Source organism: Xenopus tropicalis, chromosome 3 (assembly GCF_000004195.4).
Source record: "Xenopus tropicalis strain Nigerian chromosome 3, UCB_Xtro_10.0, whole genome shotgun sequence".
NCBI classification, from domain to species: Eukaryota; Metazoa; Chordata; class Amphibia; order Anura; family Pipidae; genus Xenopus; species Xenopus tropicalis.
In genome coordinates, this window is record NC_030679.2 from 102,313,194 (window position 1) to 102,336,617 (window position 23,424).

The window sequence follows — 23,424 nt, forward strand, 5'->3', positions numbered from 1 at the left end:
GCAGGGCCCCCTATGAAGTTGTTCTATTTACACCAATACTGACATGACCACAGAAGAATAGAGCCTGTAGAATTTTAGTGTTGAAATGTATGAGGATATTCAATATTCTAGGAGAGAAGAGCAGTTGCTTTTACATTGACTGGGAAAAAAAATTTAGAAGGAAGTTTATGACCTCTAATATACAAAAGTGTCCTTTAGAAATACTGCCTCACATTTTATTCTCACATATCTAAATAACAAATATGTTTTGTATAAAAGTTTTTTATTCAAAAAAAAAAAAGAAAGAAAACGTTAACAAAAAAGAAGGTTTCAGACAGAAAAAAAATTGCATAATTTTTTACATAAGATATATATAGCCAGAAAACAATGTTTGGCACAACTCAGATAAATGACAAACGGGTTATATAGCAAGACAATACAAGATAAACCATATCTACATTCAGCATTTAAAGTCAGGAATGGTGTTTGCAACACTCAATGCAATGTAGTTTGTGTAACTAACAGTTTCTAAGAGTGAATGCTTTTCAGAGAAATATATTCAGTTAACAATATAGTATGTGTCATATGCTTGCATGCTTGTTGTTGTCTGTATTCTGCACCTTTCATGTTATAGTGCAATTGTCCTCTGTTTAGGATTATAAAGGGACAAGCAGACTTTGGTATTTTCCCCACCAATTGAGCTGCTGGTAGTTACAGCTAGGTGAAAGTTTGCCCATCCCTTCCATAATTAGTATACATACACTGTTGCAATGGAGTAGCTAAACATTTTTTGGTAGAATTTATTTCCCTGAAAGAGACAGCAGGGTATTGTCTACGCAAGAAACCCCTGAGTATTTTGGCAGAATCTAAACTGTTATGAGTTAAAGACTCCTTTGTGGGCCTAACAAAACATTACAGCCATTTAAAAATGGTTTCCCTGCCTACTGCTGAACCAATCAATTCAAGAGCTAGACTACATATTCTGGAACCTTGTGCCCCCACCTCCATGGAACTGTAGTGCAATAGCAGCTGTAGGTGCAAAGGATGGATATTCCTGGTTTACACTCTAATAACAGTATCCAACAGTATCCATGAATGTCTGACAGAAGCGCCTCTCTCTAGTTACAAATAAAATCATGGAGAAAAGCAATGCATAACTCTTGGCAATAAAGTTTGCAAAGTAAAGAAAATAATTTTTGCAGCTCAAAAATGAAGGAGTGATACAAAGTCAGATTTTGTATGGTGGTTCATTAGCAATGAGCTATCAGAATCACAAGAGTGCTTATTAAGGGATTACTATTTGTGTTGCAGTCTAGGAGTGAATTGATCATAAAATGGACCTGATTTCTTCAGTCTGAGTCTTCAGTTACAGGGGAACAAAATGACTTATTAGCAATTCTAAGTCTGTATTTTGATTATGTTCCCTTACACATTATAGTGTAGCTTACTGTACGCACAGTGGGAACTGACACAGTGCTTGTTCCATGATAATTTTCTAAAGACAATAGCAAAAGCACATCTAGTGGTCATATAGATTAGGTGCCTTTCCTATTGTTGTCTGTAACCTGCAGTTATGTATAAATGTAGATATGCACTGGAATGTTTTCTGTATGTGAGCAAGTACAAGTTAATGCCTTGGGGCCCATGGTACATGAGAAGATTTCTTATGTGCTGTCTCAGGGCAGCATCCGGGACACAAAGCTTAGAATTTTATCCTAAAAACAACCTTTGCGGTTTTGCGCCTGCAGCTGAGCATTCATTTATTGGATGCCATCATTATTCGCTTTAATCACCCCAACAACAGCAATCTGCAGAGAGATTTCTTAGACTAATATTATTCTATGCTATTTGTCTTGCTGACATTTCCCTGACACTTGCAGCCAAAACAAAACTCCTATGTACTATTACCCTTGCAGTCTAGGCAAAGGAGGCTAAATTCATATGTAACCCTATGTAAAAACACTATAGGCTATATTCTATTTTTTAATTATTTCTCTTGAAGACATTCCCTTTAACCTCCAAACAGGTAAACAAACTACTGGGCATCTCTTAAGCAAACATTTTCCTTTACAAGAAAATAATTTCTAACAGTGATCTGAACACTGATATAGCCAGGATAGATTTCCTACACTTTCCTCATGGCTTCACTTTATATGGAATGTTACATTCTTGGGGAAAGGCTCTGAATTCTAGTATAGATGCTACGTTTTCCACAATGACTAAAGAATGCCAAGAATAATCAGATATTGGTTTGCAGTTTTCCAGTATCTTCCCTTCTTCCCAGCCCAATGAAGTCCGTGACAAATAACCCCAAATGGAGAAGATCATCCACGGATGACCTTGAAATCTCCGAACAATGTTTCCTGGTTGGTTTAATGTTTATTCACGGTCCCCTTCAACTCTCCGTTTTCGCACTGTAATAATAGAAGAAAAAAAAAGAAAACAATTACTACCAAAACAGACAATACGCCCACTTCCTAAATACTCTGAAATGTAAAATAATCAGAGAATGCCATGCCAACAAAACAGCTGTAATCATATACGATTAGGAAGTTTACTGTTAATATATGGATGTGATGCTATCATTTGCACTGTATTGAGAAACGTTAACTACAATATTTTTTTCAAAGTAATCATATTGACATGCTTTGTAATCTGGTTCTGTAATACTGTGAGGGTTATATTTGCATTGTATTCTTACTATAAGATTAGTGCAAATGGGTGTCTTATTAAAGCAAGTTATATAAAATACACAATAGTTATAAAATAGTATAGGGCTCCACATTTGCTCAAAAGTACAACCCCATGCAGATTAGTAAGTTGGAGCTTACTGAATTAAAACAGACCCTACAGCAAAGTTGTGAAGTTCCTTTCTGGCGATCCCTGTTTTTATCCTTGGATACAAATGCTCCTGTGCCCTCTGTAATAGCTTTCCCTAGCTAATCTGAATGGAATATGCAGATGGTTGCATGGCACCATCTCTTCCCAGGCATATCTTAAGAGGAACAACAACACTTTGATTTCTGGGGTACAGTTTCAATATACATTTAAAAAAAATGCCATTTTGAAACATGGTCACTATTGCAAATACTTTCATTAGCTTGCATATCTGCCCCTAATCTCATTCAGGGTGAAACTGTTAAATGACCTTTGCTGTGTTTAAATGAATACTGGCATACTTGTACAGTTACTCTGCAAATTATCACAGTATCGGCTAGAGTAGCATACCTATATAAGTCACTAAGAAAATGTTTCAATTTCCTTGTGTTTTTATAGCCATAGACACACATTAATAAAGATGAATTAGTCTGCATACGGATTGTTAGTTTAAAAAACACACTAACAAGACACTGCAAGTACAGTACACACACTGAGAAGAGAATGTGTGCATGAAGCAGAAACAGGCATACGCTATAACCTGTGTGTCCCTGTAGGGTCAAGTTTGAAGAGATGCCAATGGATTGGGAGGAGAATTAACTCATATACTTCATATTGAGGGATACAAAGACAGCAAAAAGAAAGCTATAAGAAGCCAAGTTGCATAGCGTTCCAGTCCAACTGACATTAATGCTGAAATTATAAAAAGATGAATGTCAGTTATCACTTCCGTCCTATACTTCCTTCCCTAAAAGCAGCAGAGTAGAAAAGCAGATGTCTGGAGATAAGACTGCTGGAAGAAAAATTACAAGAAAGAAAATGAAAGGGCATCTCTACCAGCAACATCATTATACACCAAACTACAGTGTGAAATAGTAAAACACAAGCATAGTTATGGGATCTATTAGCTGAAATGTGTATGGCCTGAACTTATACAGATAATGGGCCATAATGTGGAACTCTATTCATACACCAAGTTTTGTTTTTTGTTTTTTTTTTCGCTATCAATATGGATCTATACTAGATCAGGTGCCACCAAATTCTAGATTTAGGGTTATTATTACAGGAAAAAGGGGCAAATTTATCAAATAATTGTTTGCAAACAGGAAACTAAGCAAAGGTCTGTTGTGGTACTTTGAGGCTTTTTGGATATCGCATTTCAAGATAACATATCCCATATCTGTAGTATTAAATTCTTAATTTACGGAAAACTAAAATTTCAAAAAAAAAAAAAAAAAAAGATTCTTGGTAAGATGGAACAACATTGTTGCATTGTGTGGCTTGGCTCTGGCATGTTCATCATTTCACATTCAAGTGTCTCACCCTGAAGGGATGCTGGCAAAAATACCAAAATACCCTGTGTGCCATTTTCTCTTTGTAAGGACCAAACCACTTTTAGGGCAGGGGTACACGCAATGCCATCCCACCAGCTAGAATGTAAACCACCGGTGGGATAGCATACGCGTCGCTGTGATGTCCCACAGTCGCCCAAAGTTGTCTTGAGAGGAAACTTTGGGCGACTGCAGGACATCGCAGCAACGCGTATGCCATCCCACCAGCAATTTACATTCTAGCAGCTGATGGGATGGCACTGGAGGGAGATTAGTCACCCGCAACAACAAAGATTTGTCGTGGGGCCACTAATCTCCCTATGTACCACTGCCCTTAGGATGAATACATACTGAGCTACTAGTAGCAGCTACTTGTCACAGCTACTATAATAGACAATGCTGATCCTTTACTGATAATTGCCTCTACGTGTGTTTTGGCAGTTCTCAGTACTGTCTGTAGCAGAGTATTTTCTGGTGTTTAGTAGCCATGACAAGCTGCTATAGTATGAGGTTGTGTGCATGATGTATGGATTTTTAAATCAATACATTATAAAAGATACATACTGAAGAGCAAACCTAAGGAGTTTAAATACAGCTGTTATTTAATCTTCTAAAATAATTCCTTAAAAATTGAAAGAAAATTAAAAATGATTAGAAAATATAAAAAATGAGAGCTGTCCTGATTTCACATCTATAGCTATCACTTTACTGGGCTAATACTTTTTTGTAACAAGTAGTTAAAGCATGTAACCAGTAGTGTTTGTTTTTTTTTACTACTTACATTGGTTACATTGTAACCAAAACACCACAGTTGGTTACAGTGAAAGTTGGTTACAGTGAAAGTTGTGTGAGTGTCATTTAGGATGTATATTTTGTAAAGTATTGATTCTTTTAAGCTGTTTCAACTGCCTAGGGGACAACTGAACTTTCTTAATGAGGTCCTACAACAAAAAAAGATGCATTTTCAGGTTGTGACTACAAACTTCATGCAATTATTGACATATTAATGACTTATAGACAATCTGTGCATTAAGCTGCCAAAAAATACCATTCCCTTTGAACAAAACAGGAATTGTTTATCCTTATATTGAAATATATTCAAGCTGGCCAACTACGTCAAAGTCATCCCCGATCTGTCCAGTAATTATAGGACTGGCCAGACCAGGGTTGACTTTGTCCTAGTTGTGATGCAATGCAATATAAAGCAGTAGAATTGTTAATGAATCACATGAAAGCTAGTGTAGGACTGGCCAGACCGGGGATGACTAATATATATATTTGAAGGCAAAGGACCTCTTGTACTAGTCTTGGTGAGGATCTCTTAACCTGCTCATTTCCTGTTGTGCACTGAAAGACATTTTTATATCTGACAGGATGTTGTTCAAGCCTGAATATTGTTTCTTTGCCTATTATGTCCCCAAGTCTACATCACCAGCAGCCTGTCTGCTTTTTTTTTTTTACATGAAGTCCAGATAATACTGAGAATTGCCTCCGCTAAAACACAAGTAGAGACAATTATCAGTGAATTATTAGCACTGTATTTCTGTAGCCGACAAGTAGCTGCTACTAGTAGCTCCGTGTGTTCACCCTAAACACTTTAAAACCTGAACTCATATCATATTCATATTCAGTAAGATAGCACAACCCAGTTTAAAAGCTACTTTTTATTATTCTACACACATTAGACAGTAGAAAGTTAACTTCAAATTGTTTGAAATGATTTAATGGACTAGTTCGCTGCACAGGGAATATATTTTAAAGTACTCTGTGTCTGTCTCTAATTCATTTTTAAAAACTTCATTGTTGATTGGATATGTGGATTTTAAGACAGATGCTCTATAATCTAAAATACTCATTTACATTTAAGTTAACGTGACAGATTTCATTTTATGTTGAATGTATGGCACTAATGCATGTCTGTCATTGGTAATTATATAATTACCTCGCCTAGTCAGAGATGCTAGCTAAACAAAATTATATATAGCACACACCTATAATTCAGTATTACATTTAACCCATATGTATCCTAATGCCCAAAATATGGTGAGATCAACTCTTCTGGTTAGATCACCAAACAAGTGGATCACTGCCTGACACTGCCACCCATGCACTTGGCCAAACAGGGTTTATTCAGTCATAAGCCTTTCAAACTTGGCCAATAAGATATCTGGTCGAGAAGTCAGACATGCCTGCCCAATGGACTGACAATCTGTCAACTGTCTGGACAGACTGTTCCTATTCTTGCTGACTCCCAACAGCTTATGTTTAAAATACAGAACTTCTAAAACTTTCTTTAATGCATCCACCAAGATGTGCCACAGTGATTTGTTAAATTGCCCCAGAATGTACAGGCTTTTAAGTAATCCCCAGTGACCCTTCTCTTAGAGGCACCTGCGGGTATATTTATCATGCTGTGTAAAAAGCGGAGCGAAGCATTACCGGTGATGGGCAACCAATCAGCAATTAGATTTTAACAGTTATAAAACCAAAGCAAAGCATCTGATTGGCTGCTATGAGCAACATCACCGGTAATGTTTTACTCCACTTTTTACACAGCATGATAAATATGCCCTTTGGTCTCTAACTTAACTTTAAATCTGTATCTTCACCTAGGCAAATGTGCTCTCATCTAAACTGCTCAGATGCCCCTGATATACACTTTTACTGTATCTGGTTGCAGGTGATTCCCTATCCCAATCTCAAAGTGGGAAATACTGGCATTTTATACTAAATTGTAATATGTTATATTATTATTATTATTCAGAACTCTGATCTTACCAAGATCATTATTCTTTGTTATTGCAGATGCTGCCCTTGTCCGTGGTCCCTGCTGCGTAAAGTGGTAGCCGAACTTTAGAATTGTTGAGTTTTCCTCAAGCAAACGTGCTATTTCCATTTCCACTCCTGTTCCTAGTTGTTGTCTCTGTTTTGTTAAAAGGAAAAGGGAGAAAAGGCATTGCATTAGTCTTGAAAGACGACAAAATGACCAAGAATAAGGATACCTTTATTACTGTCACTGAGGCATGGGGCTGAGGACATTGTGTGATGGGGATGCTCAATTCCATTAGGGTGGTTTATATGGCAGAAATTCTGGCCCAGGTGCATGTCTGATATTATTTAAGATAAAAATGGGCTTTTTCAATAACAAGAAATTTCTTGAAAAGTAATAAGGTTTATTAAACTTTGAAATATAATAATATATATAATAATTTTTATCAAGTAGAACATTTCATGGAAGCGACAAATAATGGAAGATGTTATGACATCACATAATTATTAACAAATGAGAATAGGACTGTTAGACTCTTAGGAAGAAGCAGGATTAAAGGGCCAAATAGAATAAAATGTATGCAAAATGTAAGAAAAGGAAGTTGGCCCATCCCACTGTTCACAATGTACTGGATGAGTCTGATGGGAAGTCTTCCTGTAGAGAGATTGCTCTCTTAGTTTTAGAATGTAAGCTCTTGCGAGCTGGGCCCTCCCCTATTGTCTCCTTACAATATCCAGTTATAAACCGTTTGGTCTTGTATTTGTATCCCTTTACTCTATAAAGCGCTGCCGGGAACAACGGAACTATATAAAAATTAATAATAAAAGACAAGGAAATGTCTTATATGTTGTTTTACTAAATTAGACCTAATTATCAACTTACCTGATTATCAATTTTGATCTCTTGCAAGGTTTCATTTTCTTTCAGTGCTTCTACCAAGGCCAATATTCCAGATCCAGTGACAAAATTAGACTCAATGTTAAAACTTCTCAGAGTTCTGTTTACTTTCAGCATATCAGCATATGCCTTAAAAAAGAAGAAAAGGAGATTTAGAATGCCATGAAGATTTTTTAATTAGTTTACACATAAGTTACACATGGGGAGATTTGAAGCTAGTGTTAAAAAATTGCTACCAGTGGCTACAAATTTTCCTGAAAATGCCTTGCCATAGACTAATACTGGGATCGCCGCAAGTAAAATTCATACAATCTGGCTTAATTTTGGGAAATTGCCTCCCTTAACATTTTTTCAAAATTATGACAGATTGGCGTAATATGTTTTACTCGCGTCAATCCAAATGTTAGCACATAGCAAGGTATTTTCAGGGAGATTTGTAGCCAGAAGTGATTTTTTAACTCTGGCAACAAATCTCCCAGTGTCAATGGCCTTAGGGGGCAAAAAAGAGCTGCTGTAGAAATCGCATGTATACAATGCAGGGGATGTTACTTAAAGGGGAAGGAAAGGCTAAGTCACTTGGGGGTGCTAAAATGTTAAGCACCGCCAAGTGACTTGAATCGCTTACCTCGTACCCAGGGCTGGTGCCCCTATTAGGAGAAAACCGCACCAGCCCGGGGCACCTGGGGCGATGCGCTTCCTCCTTCCGCCTTCGTTTCGCTGCGACTCCGAGTCCGGCGCACGCGCAGTAGAGTGAAAAAGCAGACTTCTCTGTTAAAGTTCGGCTTTTCGGCAGCGAAGAAGGAGGGAGGAAGCGATCGCTGCTACCCCGGGCTGGTGCTGTTCTCTCTGTACAGGGGCACCAGCCCGGGGTAAAAGGTAGGCAATTCAAGTCACTTGGGGGTGCCTAACATTTTGGCACCCCCAAGTGACTTAGCTTTTCCTTCTCCTTTAAGAGAATTTACAAGATATATGTTACTTACCACAGCTACAGGATCATTGCTTCTTGTTGCTGCAATGCTAAATATTCTGACATGGGTGTTTTTCTCTAATGCCTTAGCATAATCTTTCAATGTTGGAATAGGTATATTCTGAAATGAAAAAGCATTATTTTGCAAACAACTGTAACACTTGTGGAAAGTATGTTATATAATAATATTGGGGGTATATATTTCAAAGGGCAGGGAAAAAAAGGCCTTCTTTTCCCACTTTTGATCACCAGTATATATTTTTCCCCATTTATCATTTACCTTTGTTGAGCTAAGATGGAATGGGTTTTAGCTGGAGAACACTTTTTGGTTAAACCAGTGGGTGAAGGGGGGAATCTTTTATATCTAACACAAAAATCTATTTGGCTATGGTGTCTTGAAAAAGTTTTCATAAATGGAAAAAACCTGAATTATGGGATATAGTTATGGTTCAAGTATGACCTCTGTACATTCTGATTATGAGAAAAGCCTTGAACACTGGCATTTTCCATATGTGGCATTGATTTAAATAATAAACTGCAGTTGTGTGTGCTGTAATGTAAAGTAATTTGGTTTATATAATGGATATTTTCAGCTTATACAATTACTATTTTGTATGTGCATATGTGCATATACAGTCATATAGATTCTTATACACATATTACTATCTTAGATGGTGCTTAGGCTATGAGCTGTTTGCCCAGGCAGGCATGTTTAAAAAGCAAGTTTTTTTTGTTTTAGGTTTTTTTTTTTTGGTCCGTACCTTAATATTGTTCAAGTTAATCTCAGTCAAGCGTGGATCATTGTCTCTTATTCTTTTCAAGGTCTCTTCCACATTGGTGGGATTTGGAGGCTCATCAAAAATGGGCCTAACAGGTTCTGCTTTGACAACATCTGAAAAATTAAACTAAACTGGTTATTACCTGCTACTAAAAATTGGATGATGAACTACTGCTTACATTTCACTGTTACATTTTTCAAAAGCCACTAAAGCCAGTGCAGAAAGGATAAAGCACCCAACTAGAGAAACATAAACACTGAGGTATGGGATGTCCATCCCCTGGCCAAGTTGAAGGTGTAATGCTGACAGTTGTACTTTAGCTAGTATTCTATAGGTATAGGGCTAGAGGCCCTAGGCAAATCTGACCTACCCTTGTGTCCTCACTGCCTTACTGCACAGTTAAAGGAAAAAACATTAGGCCCCTCCGAACCGAACCACAGCTGCACAGTGGGCTTTGTGGTCTCTTGAAATGCTTGATGTCTTTTCCCCAGTGATTGCTGACCAGAAGCATTCGCAATTGAACCAGGGCCAGTAGGGCTTCAACTTTGCATGCTACTGGTGTGTAAGAGCTGGGAAGATGGAATATGGGGGGGGGTCTGCCGTGGTTTGGTTTGGGAGGCCTCTGAAGGTGGCCTAAGATTTATAAACCTATAAACAACTTGTAGTACAGGTAATGTGTTTGAATCTACATTTATCAAAATTGCACATATAAAGAACAAAATCCTAGGCTTCTGTACAACTTTCTGATTTATGGTTACTGCAAATTTGCCCAGCCTTCAGAGAAAACTAGACTAAGTTATTTATTTATAAGTTAGTATGTCAATATTCTAAAAATAAACAAAACAATTACTAATATAATAATAATAATAATATAATACAACTAAAATACAATGATTCTAGTGCGCAGGAAGAGCATCATCAGGCATGAACAATGTTATACTCACTGGGGAACCCTTGACTATCATAACCGTTGCTGGTTCCACTGCTTGGCAATAGGTTGGGCATTCCAAGGATAGCTACATAGAAGCAAATACATAACACAATTAACACATGCAAAAACAGTAAAAAATGTCTTTTGTCCTGCACATACGTGGCTATGCAACACAGATTTACTTTTTTCATTAACATGCTCTGTTATTAAAACTTCTTTATGGTATATGTTTAATCGACAAAATATAACTCATCGTTAGCACTTTTATCTCACCTCATCTCTACCACATGTTATTCATAGGAAGCATACAGCAGAAAGCTACAATAATAAACAATATACATCATATGCATTTTGCTCATACAATATAATTTATTATATTTGGCTAATTGTCCTGCTGGAAGATCACAGCTGCAGTTTGTATATTGTTGTAAACCCATACTTAAAAGATATAATTTTCAATATACATTTATCACAAAAGTTTGCAAAAATACCAATGAGAATGTATATTTATACATCAGAAACTTCCTTGGGATTACATCTTTTTCATTAGCTAAAAATTAAATTTTTGGGTTTACATGATTTTCATTTCATTTTCCGACATACTACGTCCTCGCTTTCATCAGGTATGGTACATAGGGATTGGAAGAAGGTGAATGTCATTCCTATATTTAAAAAGGGAGTAAGATCTCAGCCTGGCAATTATAGGCCTGTAAGTTTGACATCCGTGGTGGGCAAGTTATTTGAAGGCTTGTTAAGGGATCACATGCAAAATTATGTAGTGGAGAATGCCATTATGAGCAGTAATCAGCATGGCTTTATGAAGGACAGGTCATGTCAGACCAATTTAATTGCTTTTTATGATGAGGTAAGTAAGAAGCTGGACAGTGGGGATGCAGTAGATATAATCTATTTGGATTTTGCCAAAGCATTTGATACCGTTCCCCACAAACGACTGTTTTCTAAACTAAGGTCTATTAGTCTTAGTGAAGTCATTTGCACATGGATTGAAAACTGGCTACAGGATCGGGTACAGAGGGTGGTTGTTAATGGCACATTCTCTACTTGGAATAAGGTTCTCAGTGGGGTCCCTCAGGGTTCTGTACTGGGTCCACTTTTGTTTAACTTGTTCATAAATGACTTAGGGGAGGGTATTATGAGTAATGTATCAGTGTTTGCAGATGATACAAAACTCTGCAGACCAGTCAATTCTATCCAGGATGCAACATCCCTGCAGCAGGATCTTGACCAACTGGCAATCTGGGCAGCTAAGTGGCAGATGAGATTTAATGTGGATAAATGTAAGGTCATGCACCTGGGATGTAAAAATATGCAGCCACTTATACCCTTAATGGGACTGCACTAGGCAAATCCATAATGGAGAAGGACCTTGGAGTCCTTGTAGATAATAAACTTGGCTGTAGCAAGCAAAGCCAGGCAGCAGCTGCAAGGGCAAACAAGGTTTAGAGCTGTATTAAAAGGGTATAGATTCACGGGAGGAGGGGGTTATTCTTCCCCTTTACAGAGCGCTGGTAAGGCCCCATCTAGAATATGCTGTTCAGTTTTGGTCTCCAGGGCTCAAACGGGACATTATTGAGTTAGAGAGGGTCCAGAGAAGGGCAACTAAGCTGGTAAAGGGTATGGAAAGTCTCAGTTATGAAGAAAGACTGGCCAAGTTGGGTCTGTTTACACTGGAGAAGAGGCGCTTAAGGGGTGACATGATAACTATGTATAAATACATAATGGGATCATATAATAATCTTTCTAATGTTTTATTTACCAGTAGGTCCTTCCAACGGACACGAGGGCACCCACTCCGTTTAGAAGAAGAGAGGTTCCTTTTAAATATTCGGAAAGGATTTTTTACAGTGAGAGCTGTGAAGTTGTGGAATTCCCTCCCCGAATCAGTCGTACTGGCTGATACATTATATAGCTTTAAGAGGGGGCTGGATGGATTCTTAGCAAGTGAGGGAATACAGGGTTATGGGAGATAGCTCTCAGTACAAGTGAGGGAATACAGGGGTAGGGGAGATAGCTCTCAGTACAACTGAGGGAATACAGGGTTATGAGAGATAGCTCTTAGTACAAGTTGATCCAGGGACTGGTCTGATTGCCATCTTGGAGTCAGGAAGGAATGTTTTTCCCCCTCTGTGGCAAAGTTGAGAGGCTTCAGATGGGGTTTTTTGCCTTACTCTGGATCAACTAGAAGTTAGGCAGGTTGTATAGGCAATATGGTTGAACGTGATGGACGTATGTCTTTTTTCAACCCAACTTACTATGTTACTATGTTACGTCATCACATGAGAAAACTAGTGTTTCAGTGATTTGTTAAAATCAGTTTAGTGTAGGATTTTCTGTTAAAATTAGATAAGTGGTTGAGGGCCTGAAAACTTTTGCAAGGCATAGTATGGCTTTTATGCCTCATTGATACATCGTTTCAAGGTATTTTGTGCCATGCTTTTGGGCCGTGCGTGAGCTCCGAATTATCGTCCTGATCATTTTTGTACCATGGCGATCTGTCGTTTCGAATCAGTCGATCGAATCTGCGCATGTACTGTGTGTCTAGCGATAAGTTATGTTTCAGTTTAACATGTAGGGCAATGATACACAGTGCATTTGTAGCCCACGTTTTGTCACAGCTACAAAACACCAGAGAATACCCTACCATAAATAATTCTGGGAATTGTCTCTGCTAAGATACTCAAATCGTGTAATTGTTTAAAAATGCCTTCATACGCATTTTTGAACAATGACATGATTTGAGTGTTTTAGCAGACAATTCCAAGTATTATCTATGGCTATTTTCTGGAATTTTGTAGCTGTGACAAAACGCGGGCTACACATGCACCATGTGTCTTTGGCCCTTATGCTCCCCAGTTCAATGTGGATGTGAGGTTGTGGCCTTCAACTTCAAACCAATGAGACTGACATAGGGAAAAGGGATTCAAATTAAATGACATAGGTAATTAAGGGTAACAAGACATTGGGTAGGATTAAAAGAAGGAAGTAGTATAGTTTAATAGGCCCATTGCTTTAAACTGTTACTCTATTTGTGTTTGTTTATGGGGATTTTCATAAAACAAAGATAATGTTTTTCTCAATGCTTACCTGCAAGGTCACACAGCTCTGTATCAGTAGCACTAGTCAATGCCTCTTCCAGTTCTGGATCGAGAGAAATGTTTTCATCTTTACGGAAGTCCAAGGGCTTTTGTTTTGGAATGAATATTTTCCCTACAACGTAATGCACTGTGTTAGACATCATCTTTGTTAACCTTTCAAACACTTCCTGTTGAAATCTTGTATAAAAGTCACTGTAATATTATGGCAAGTTCACATAGCTGAGCACAGAAAGACACAGTGACACGGTGATATTATGGCCTATCTAGTGGTTCAGATATGTTTTATTATTTCTAAATAGGCTAATTTCTCCCAATACATCTGTATGAACAGTGAAGTGCTCTAATGTGATCTGATAAGCTTTTCCTCTCCAGCCTTAATGAAGAAGGGCTCCTTCAAACCAAAGTTTATGTCAGGCAGCATGGGTAATGTAATACAAAATGTAAAGATATGCTCTAAAGCTGTGTAAACACTTGCAAATGTTTTGTTTCCTCGATTCTATTTTATCACTTTACAAAATAGCCACAAATATAGAGGCCAAGAGACAGATGCCTAATAAACCCACACAAGAAATTAATCCCAATTACAGGCCCACTACAGTAGAGTCCTGAACAGAACCACAGCCCAGATCTGCAACCTGCATTTTTAACCACTTGACATGCTACCCGATCCACTAATCACCGTTAAAAAGGAAGTGTTGTTGCTCTAAACCAGAAGTGACATCAACTGGTTCAGCACCTTAATATAAATAACTGCACAAAACTTATTTTCAAGTTCAGCCAGGTCTAAAAACCATAAAAAACTGAGATACCAGATACCTAGATACCAATCTATCTACCTTACAAGTACACAAAAACATGAAGTTTATTAAGTTTGCTTATGCCTCTAATATCAAGCAAAATAAAATAGGGGCAAATAATACAACAAAGCTGCACTGGTGAGTGGATGAAAGTGGGGAGTGGTAATTAGGGTAGCAGGAACATAGCATTAGCAGAGCATGTTTGAACAGCACAAATGGCAGCAGAAATTAATGATACTGCTCTCAGAGTCCAGTTAGCAGCCTGCTTTCATCTTTACACAAAAAGCTTCTCTGTTCTTAGCAGTGGGAGAGGTTTCAGTGACAGAGGCTGTAAACTACTATATAAATATTACATACTGTAAAAAGGTGCCATTGTTCTTTCAACCCAAACATCTGAAGTGCTGTGTAACTGGTTGCATAAGAAAGCACTAGTCAAACAAGTAGAACAAGAGAGGTGCAAACACATGTTGTGTGTATGCATTCCTTTAAGCCACTTGAATGAATTGATTTTACTGAAACTACAGCCAAAAGTCCTGTTGTGAGAACATGTTTTGCATAAAACCCAAAAGGAAACACACAATGGAAACTATGATTTCATTTGCTGAGCTATTAAGCCTATTTACTGCGAAATGAAGCAGTGAAATTGTCCAAATGACCTTGCCTTCCCATTCGAAGCTGTGTTCTTATTCACTCTGCTGCACACAGACATAATTGTTTTTTGGCTGGATATAACTCTCGACCAAGCACTCTGGCAAATTTCTTTTAATAAGCTGTGAGTGCAATGCATGCTGGCAAGCTGTACGATTTCATGAGCACTATCAATAATGCTTCTGAGTTTGCACACTCCCCGGTGAAACTACAGATACTGCCTTGGTGAAACTGGGCATGCTACACTTGTTCATTCTACCAGTATCTACAGAAACAAAAGAAAACTTTTGTCATTCGTATGTTGCATCCTAATGAGCAACTCAATGCACTTACCAAAATGAGTCCCTTCATATAGTGCAGGTGTCCCCTGTAACAGCCCCTGGTTTGTATGTCATGAAGTCGCACAAGCTAGAAAGCAGCAGCAGCAGGTGCAATGTGCAGAGCTCTGTACTTACCATCTGCCTATCACAGGCATTAAATACAGGGTTGCCTTGCAACTGACATTGCTGTAGTTTCCAACTTTCCCTTAACATAGGTGCATCAAGGTTGCTGCCCCAGAGTGCATAATGTATGGTTTTTATGTGCCAAAATGGTTTTGGGAAAAAAAAAAAAATCACACAAATTTATAGTCAACAGGTTAAACCATGACAATTTTTATTTTTTATTGTCCAAATGTATTGCAGAGTCAGTCTTGTCTGTAAGGAGCCACTGATTCTTGTGACTATACTAGTCATGTGTAAGTGGAGATACCACAAATCTGTGCGTAAGAGAAGCAACCCCCTTTATAATAAGCAAACATGAGCATCGCAATAGGCACCAAAAGAAAAAAAAAAAGCATCCCTTTGAAAATCTTAAATTAAGGGTAAGCTACAAAGCCTCAATTTCCATATATTTAATCATCTACCACAAGGACTGGAAATTAAAACCTTGAAGAACTAGCTGACTATTTATTTTAAATGACAAGGTTTAATAGCTGTCAAAAGTAACTGCCTTAAACAAAACCAGGGTCTGACCATCAGCAATTATGAAACCTAAGTGCAACTGCTGCCAAATGCCGACCTGAACACTCCTGCTTGGGAGAGAGGTTGCTTATTCATTGCCAAATGAAACACAGGTATACTTTAAATTCCGTTCATTCACTATTTTTCAAAACATATTGTCTAGACATCCCAAACCCTGCTAAATAATCAGTCGCTGTAACAAATTTCAGCATTCTCCCTTGCTGCCTCCGACAATAGCAATCTCAGGAAGCACTTTACTTTGTTCTAGTAGGAACTGGCAAAGCTCCAGGGACTTTGCAATGACTGGGAGGTTACAAGTCAAGCAGCTCAACTTCTATCCATGGTGTTAGTTCAGTAAAATAACTTACATAAATCAATACCGTAATCATAAGAATGACATCTTAAAATTAACCAAAAAACACATATCATGAAACACTGTCTATGAACTAAATGTTGAATTTAACCTCCAAATTGCCTGGCAGGTCCCTGGAAATAAACAAATGAGTGTTTGGAAATTAATTCCAAGTCTAACACCTAATGCATTATTTTCATGTATTCAAATGTGTGGTGTATTTTAATCATATGAATCTTTTAGAGATACTAAAGAAGCCACCCTATATAAAACAAGGGATTTTAGTTTTTACCATCCACATATTAGATTTAAAGAGACTCAAGTTAAATTATGTCTAAAACTATAATAGACCAAACACTGATAAACAAAGATATAAATGTATTTAATGGAGTCTACTCTTAGAGGAGGGTTTGTCAAATATCATGGAAACAACATTTGGGGGGTCACCAGGGCCTGGGCCAACCAGGAGATCCTCTGTTACTCTGGCAAACCAATATGTTGCTGGGAAGAGACATGGCTTTTAAAAACCTGCCCTTACACTGTTTTAGTGTTTTAGATAATTGTAATCATTTCAGAAAGACAAGAGTGGAAAATTACATTACACTGAAGTAGTGCTGACCAGCTTTTTCCACATAAGGGCCAATAATAGCCTCCTAGCTGGAGGAGATAGGGCAATGCAAAATTCCACTACTACACATGATCTGTGTCTTCCTAACTTATTAGTATAGTCTACTGACTAACAATATGATTTATACTATAAAAATGAGCAAGTTAAAGATGGAGCGTGTGCAGGAGTGTTGGAAACTCATGTGGCAACTACAGCATCTTAGGGCATTGTCACACAGTGCAATTTTGGACCATTTGGCACCCATGATTTTTAGTAGGCTCCAAATCACCCCTCATTACCTTACTGCAAACTGCTGCAAGTGCGTCAACCAACTGTCATTTGAATTGTGTGAGAGTACTATCAAGTGATATGGCAATGGCGGGGAAATTTTGGTGATTAGGCACCTTCTACAAAGCTTCAAAAAAAGGTACTAAAGCATCTAAAATCAGCCCAAGTGCCACTGCTCTAATATGATGCCTGTGTGTCACTAAATGCAGCAATATGTATGCTTATGGGACATTTATATTGTCAAGAGAAAAACAATTGAAGTTTACTAGACATGTGTTTTATTACTAGTTTACTTACAGTTACAGGTTGACAACTTTGCAAAGGCAATATGTATCATATTTATCAAATACTGCAGTGATTTAGTTGCATATATATATATATATATATATATATATATATATATATATATATATATATATATATATATATCTCAAAGCAAGGGTGGCACTCCACTTCAGTCTTTGTCTCAGGCACAAGGTAAATAGTTTAAATATAAAAAAAAGACCAGCAACACAGAGTTTATTACAAAAAAATGTATGAAAATGTATGACAAAACACATGAATAGCCAACGTTAAGTTTTGACTGAGGGGATAAAAAAAAAAAAAATTCTGAGACCAATTAACTTACACTACAGTGAATAGGTACTGCTGTTTGCCATAATGTGCATGTCTCAAAAGGTATGGGATGCAAACATGGCTCTAGGAGAAAGCAAACAAGGTGGCTTTCTGAAAGATTTTATTTTGAGGGACACAGTAGTATAGCAAAGACCAAATTATATCAGGGTATCTTTGGAAGCAATTTGTAGTTGCCACATTTGGGTGCATCGGCTCTTTTGAACAGGGCCCTTTCCATCTCTCGTATCGTTATTGGTTGCTTTGTTATGTAATTTTATATCTTCAATGTATAAACCTATTTATTGTACAGTGCTGCAGAATATGTTGGCGTTTTATAAATAAATGTTGATAGTAATAATAATATATAATGACATGACTAGCAAGGTTACCTTTTTTCTCTCCAGTAAATGGCACATAGTCCTCCCTGTCTTTCTTAGAGAGTGCATCCTTCTCCAAGAATTCCAGTAGACTATCTCTGTCAAAAGGTCCTGTGGGCACCTTAGAGGTCTGGTCTTTTTGCCGTAAGCCTGCTGGCAGCAGTGCGTTCTGTCAGTTAAGAAAACATATTGCATAAAGATTTATCAAATCCCTATAATAATGTATTTAACTTTAAATAATAAAGGCAAAAGTGAATACAGGACAAAGCAGTTAATTTTGGCAGCCATACATAAAATGCATGAATTGTAAGAAATACTGTTGCATAAGTAATATTATACCAAATTTTCCTAACCTGGTAAAGGGTGAAATCAGTTCAATCACCTGACAAAGCTGACTGATATCCACAATTTTTCAAAATATCAATGATGCACTATTGCTTAGACACAAAGAGAAGAGGGGAACAAGGAGGGTGGAGGCAGGTGAGACTTAGGCACAAAGAGCAGCAATGAATAAAAAGGGGTAAAGAGGATCAATGCTCATAGGCAGTTGAGGATGAGGAGCTGCCAGGCCTGGACTGGGATTCAAAATAGGCCCTGTCTTTCAAGAACACAAGGGCTAAAATAGACCAGCCAAATAAATAGCGTCTGTCTATGGCATCTTACAGCAGCCCCACTGGCATTTGTCAGAACCCAGCGGCCAACACAACAAATGGGAACCAGAAGAAGAGAACACAGCACGATGTAGGAGAAGAGCAGAATGAAGAGAGGGAAAAGCTGCAAGAAGTTAAATGAGCTACGAAGGCGAATACACTGAGCCATAGCAAATATTTCCTGTGTGCATATTTGTTAATGTACAGTAGCATGTGTACCAGCAGTCAAATATAAATGGGTGGTGTATACAGGTTAATATAATAAGAAAATCCTAGCAGTGGGGGCAAGAATGCTGAGCTTCTAAGGCCCCCATGTCTGAGAGGTTTGACTTAATAGTTCCTGCCAATAATAGATTCTGCCACTTTTTCATATCAATACGGCTACTTGGCGGCACTCTTTCACTGTTCATTTCATAAGGCCACAGGCATACGGAGCAGATTGTCTGATTTCCTCCGCCTGCGTTTTGTACTGAGAGGACATATTTTCCTAAATAACAAATAAGGCAGGATAAGGCAATAATCTTCACAGCACAATCACCACTGTGTAGGGGCAGCCTATGACTCCTTAAGCTGTCCCTCAGACTCTCTGGAAGACAAATTCCATTACACCACAGGAGAGAGAATATATGACAGAGAACACAAGTGAAAGCCAAGTTTACAGAATCATCTGGTAGGGGCAGGCCCCTGATAAGCAGCTGTTACTGTGCACATAGGGATTGCAAAATACAGCCCCTGCTTAATTTGTGCTAGTTAGTGCACTATTGCTTGACAGTAACAGAGTCATGTTTGATTCCATGGTTATGTTGATATCGGTCTTTTTATTTGGATAAAAATGTATATCAATAGGTATGTAGCGTTTTATAAACACATATATATATATATATATAATAAAAATGTTATTGCTAGGAACAGAAGTAGAGATGGAGGAGAGGCTGTCTTTGTTGCCCCCTAGTTCTGCATGCATTGATATATAAGGGGTTTACAATATAAAACACTGCTACCTTGCCTATGAAAGGGAAAAAATGGATCCAACCATTCTAATGGTTATTCAGTAAAACAAAACGTGGTTTCAGCAGAAACTTGAAAATTAATCTGAAGACAAAAGGTATGTAACAAACACTGGCTAATAGGGTTATAACTGCTGCCTTGCAGTTCTAGAGTTCAATTCTTCCCTGGACACTATCTGTAAGAATTTAGTATATTCTGCCTGTGTGTGTGTGCCTGGGAATTGTACAACAAATACAACATTTCCTCCCACAAGTCAAAAACATGCAGGCAGAAAGGGCCTCCCAATGAAACTGACCCTGTGTGTGTGTGTGTGAGTCAGAGCCCTTTCCTCAACATCTACCGTAGGTGATACGTAAATGGCTTTCAGTGTACCATGCATTCTCAGGACACTAATAAGGTGGTGTGCTAATAAGGAACGTGCCGACATTCATAAGAATATTTTTTTTTTCAGGATTACAATTTTAAGGGGCTTCACTTCCATGTTTCAGATGCAAAATAGTATGTTACAACATTGTATTTTGGCATCTTGAATAGATCAATTATACAAGGACCATTGAATATAAAGACTACATAGATTCTGATGATGAGTTTCAGCTGATAGGTGTAACATAGGTGAGTCATGGAGTACAATACCCTTGTGTTTATACTCACATCAGGATCCAAATCTTCTAGAACAGTTTCTAGTTGTTTTAGATCAGCTTCAGACAGGTTACGAAGCAGCTCATCTTCATCAAGGTCCCGGTACTTGTCTTGATGAATATGAAGGCTCATGGTTCAGATTCCAGTGGGGTCCTTCAGATATTTAGCTATTTATATGTTCCTCTGAAATAAAAAAAGGAATATTTTTGTCAGATGAAGGTATATATCTGCATATGGTGTCTCAATGTTTCCAAGTGCTACCCAGCAATTAAAATATATCTAGGTCTATTAAAGAAAACATGCACACTAGTCTTCTTAATTTATATCTTGTGTTAGTGTTTTAAGACCATGCAAGGTGGCTGCCATACAAAAGTAGATTAAAGTTGCTGATTCAGCCCCTTCAGACCAACTTGGCAGCTTATCTGCCCGTGTATTGGGCCCTCCAACGTGCCTACCAGACCAATATCTGGCCAATCGATCAGGAACGTTAAAAAACATATTGCTGTATCTCTGTTGTTGTGATCTGATCATATGGCCCATAAAGGGGTTGATCTGCTTGTTCGGTGACCCCCAAATCCTGAAGATTTTGGATAGAGAATGGGATCTTAGTTTATTTTTGCCAAACGATAATAAAATACAGAAAATCTTTACTTGCACAAAGCCTTTCTTAATCCTTATCTGCAGGAAACAGGCCAGGCATTTCTTCTTAACACCATTGCTTTTGCTGTCCTGTGACATTGTGTCCAAAGACAAAAGAACAGCCAAGGCAAGTAAGATTCTAAATAATCTATGTTTTCCAGCATGAAATGCTTTAGTAAGCCTTACTACCTAGAATAGAAGAGTCCAAAACGGCCTGGGTGGTAAAACGTGTAAATGTAACACACACACATATATATATATAAAATGTTTAATATTATATTGTAATATTGTGAAGTGCCTTAATACACATATTGACTATTCGGTTAGTTCCATATGGCATTTAATGCTTAGTAAGTGGCTTCCCTGGCCCTTAGAAAACCTGCTCCCTCACTTGAATGTAGGGATTTGTCCTGAAAGTGTGGCAGAACTGAATGCAAACCCACAATGTTATGTGAATTCTAAATAAATAAGGCTACAATTGTTATCAGAGGATACAAATTTTAAGGATTTTGCGCAAATATTAATATGCAAATTATTAGGTTTTAGGATTACATTTTTGTCTAGTATTAAGAATTTGTACCAAATCCATTATTTTTTATATGGCTAATCTTTTTTTTTTTTTTTTTTTTTTTTGCTGAAAGGGAAACTACATTCCCATCCTAAATTTAATATCAGTCTCTCTTCAAAGGACCCCCTGTAACCTCCCATATCATTTGCTCTGTGTGTGCAAGTAGCCCCCTCAGGGGCTCTAAATGCAGAATTCCACAGCAAGGTCGGCAGTGGCAAATCTGGTGGCAGAATCCCTGACCATGATAACAGGTAGGCCTAGGTTGGCTTTGAGTGTGCATGTTTCTGCTCAGTGATGACTGCTGGGGAGTAATGCATATGACTGAGCAAGTTGTGTCTGAGGAGAGGGCATTGTGCAGGGTGGGGGTTTAGTTGTCCTTTAGGCCGATGTCCCATGAAGAGATTTAGTTGCCCGTAATAGATTTCTGCTACCATGGGCAACTAATCTCTTCAAAATGCCTTTCCACTGGCAACAATAAGAATCGCTGGTGGAAAGGCCTACGCAGAGTTTTCTGTGCACATAAGTCCCAGAAGTCCAATACTGTTTGTCACTTTATCTTGCTATACTCTTTATATGACTGCAAGATCAACAGCATGGTATACGGGAACATAAATTATCTTAAAAAGGGATTTGTGCTTTAGGCTCCAATTAACACATATATTTGTTTAGTTTATATTGTTTATACATAGCTGCATTTTCAATACACAGAGCACCTTATTATTCTAGAGCACTTTGTTAAATGCTAAGTTATTCTGGAAAAGGCTTTTAAAAAGTTAAAACTTAACTAAGGGGTGTTTATGTTATAGGCAACAAACATATGTAAGGCCAAAATGCAATTTCCTGTTCATTAGTCTGACCAACCAAATGAGGAAATTATGGGCCCTCTCACTTCTGAGCTGGTTACTGGATTCAATATCCAGGATGACAGACAGCAATGGGAGAAACACTGCCTGACCATAATATTTTGCGTATGACCAAAATATGGGGGGGGGGATTGACTTTTAAGAAAGGTCTTAAGAATGAAGGTGGTCAGTCACTCAAGGTGACTGGTCACCATCTGTCAGAACAGACCATTAGCTAGAGCAGTGCTGTCCAACTTCTGTGGTACCGAGGGCCGATAATGGAAGCCAGTTTTGACCACTCCCCTTTTTGAAACTGCACCCACTTGAAACCACACCCGTGTTATCACATGACCATACCCATATTAATGGTTGTAGTACAGCAAAAACCTGCCATACTCTGCCTTCCCTACCCTGACTGTGTGTGCCATACTTTGACTGTGCCATTCTTGGCTGGTTTGTGCCATTCTTGGCCTGTGTGTGCCATACTCTGCCTGGCCTACCCTGCCCGTGTGTACCATTCGCTGCCTGCCCTACCCTGCCTGTGTGTGCCATACTCTGCCTGGCCTACCCTGCCTGTGTGTACCATTCTCTGCCTACCCTAACCTGCCTGTGTGTGCCATACTCTGCCTGCCCTATGCTGCCTGTGTGTGCCATACTCTGCTTGCCCTATGCTGTCTGTGTGTGCCATACTCTGCTTGCTTGTATGGCACACACAGGCAGCATACAGTGACACAATGCTGGCACTG

General features: G+C 38.3%; 1 protein-coding gene across 2 annotated transcripts in view; it reads right to left on the minus strand.

The window, feature by feature from the left end:
• Positions 1 to 245: 245 nt before the first annotated feature.
• tmod3 (tropomodulin 3) overlaps positions 246 to 23,424 on the minus strand; it is a 32,668-nt gene continuing 9,489 nt past the window's right edge. The window contains 10 exon segments of one of the 2 annotated variants that reach the window (NM_001016924.3): positions 246 to 663; positions 2,111 to 2,393; positions 6,966 to 7,110; positions 7,840 to 7,983; positions 8,835 to 8,942; positions 9,583 to 9,713; positions 10,545 to 10,616; positions 13,637 to 13,759; positions 18,345 to 18,501; positions 20,642 to 20,812. In NM_001016924.3, coding sequence (NP_001016924.1) covers positions 2,359 to 2,393; positions 6,966 to 7,110; positions 7,840 to 7,983; positions 8,835 to 8,942; positions 9,583 to 9,713; positions 10,545 to 10,616; positions 13,637 to 13,759; positions 18,345 to 18,501; positions 20,642 to 20,761 — 1,035 coding nt within the window. In that variant the 5' untranslated portion in view covers positions 20,762 to 20,812 and the 3' untranslated portion in view covers positions 246 to 663; positions 2,111 to 2,358. 2 annotated transcript variants of the gene reach the window in all.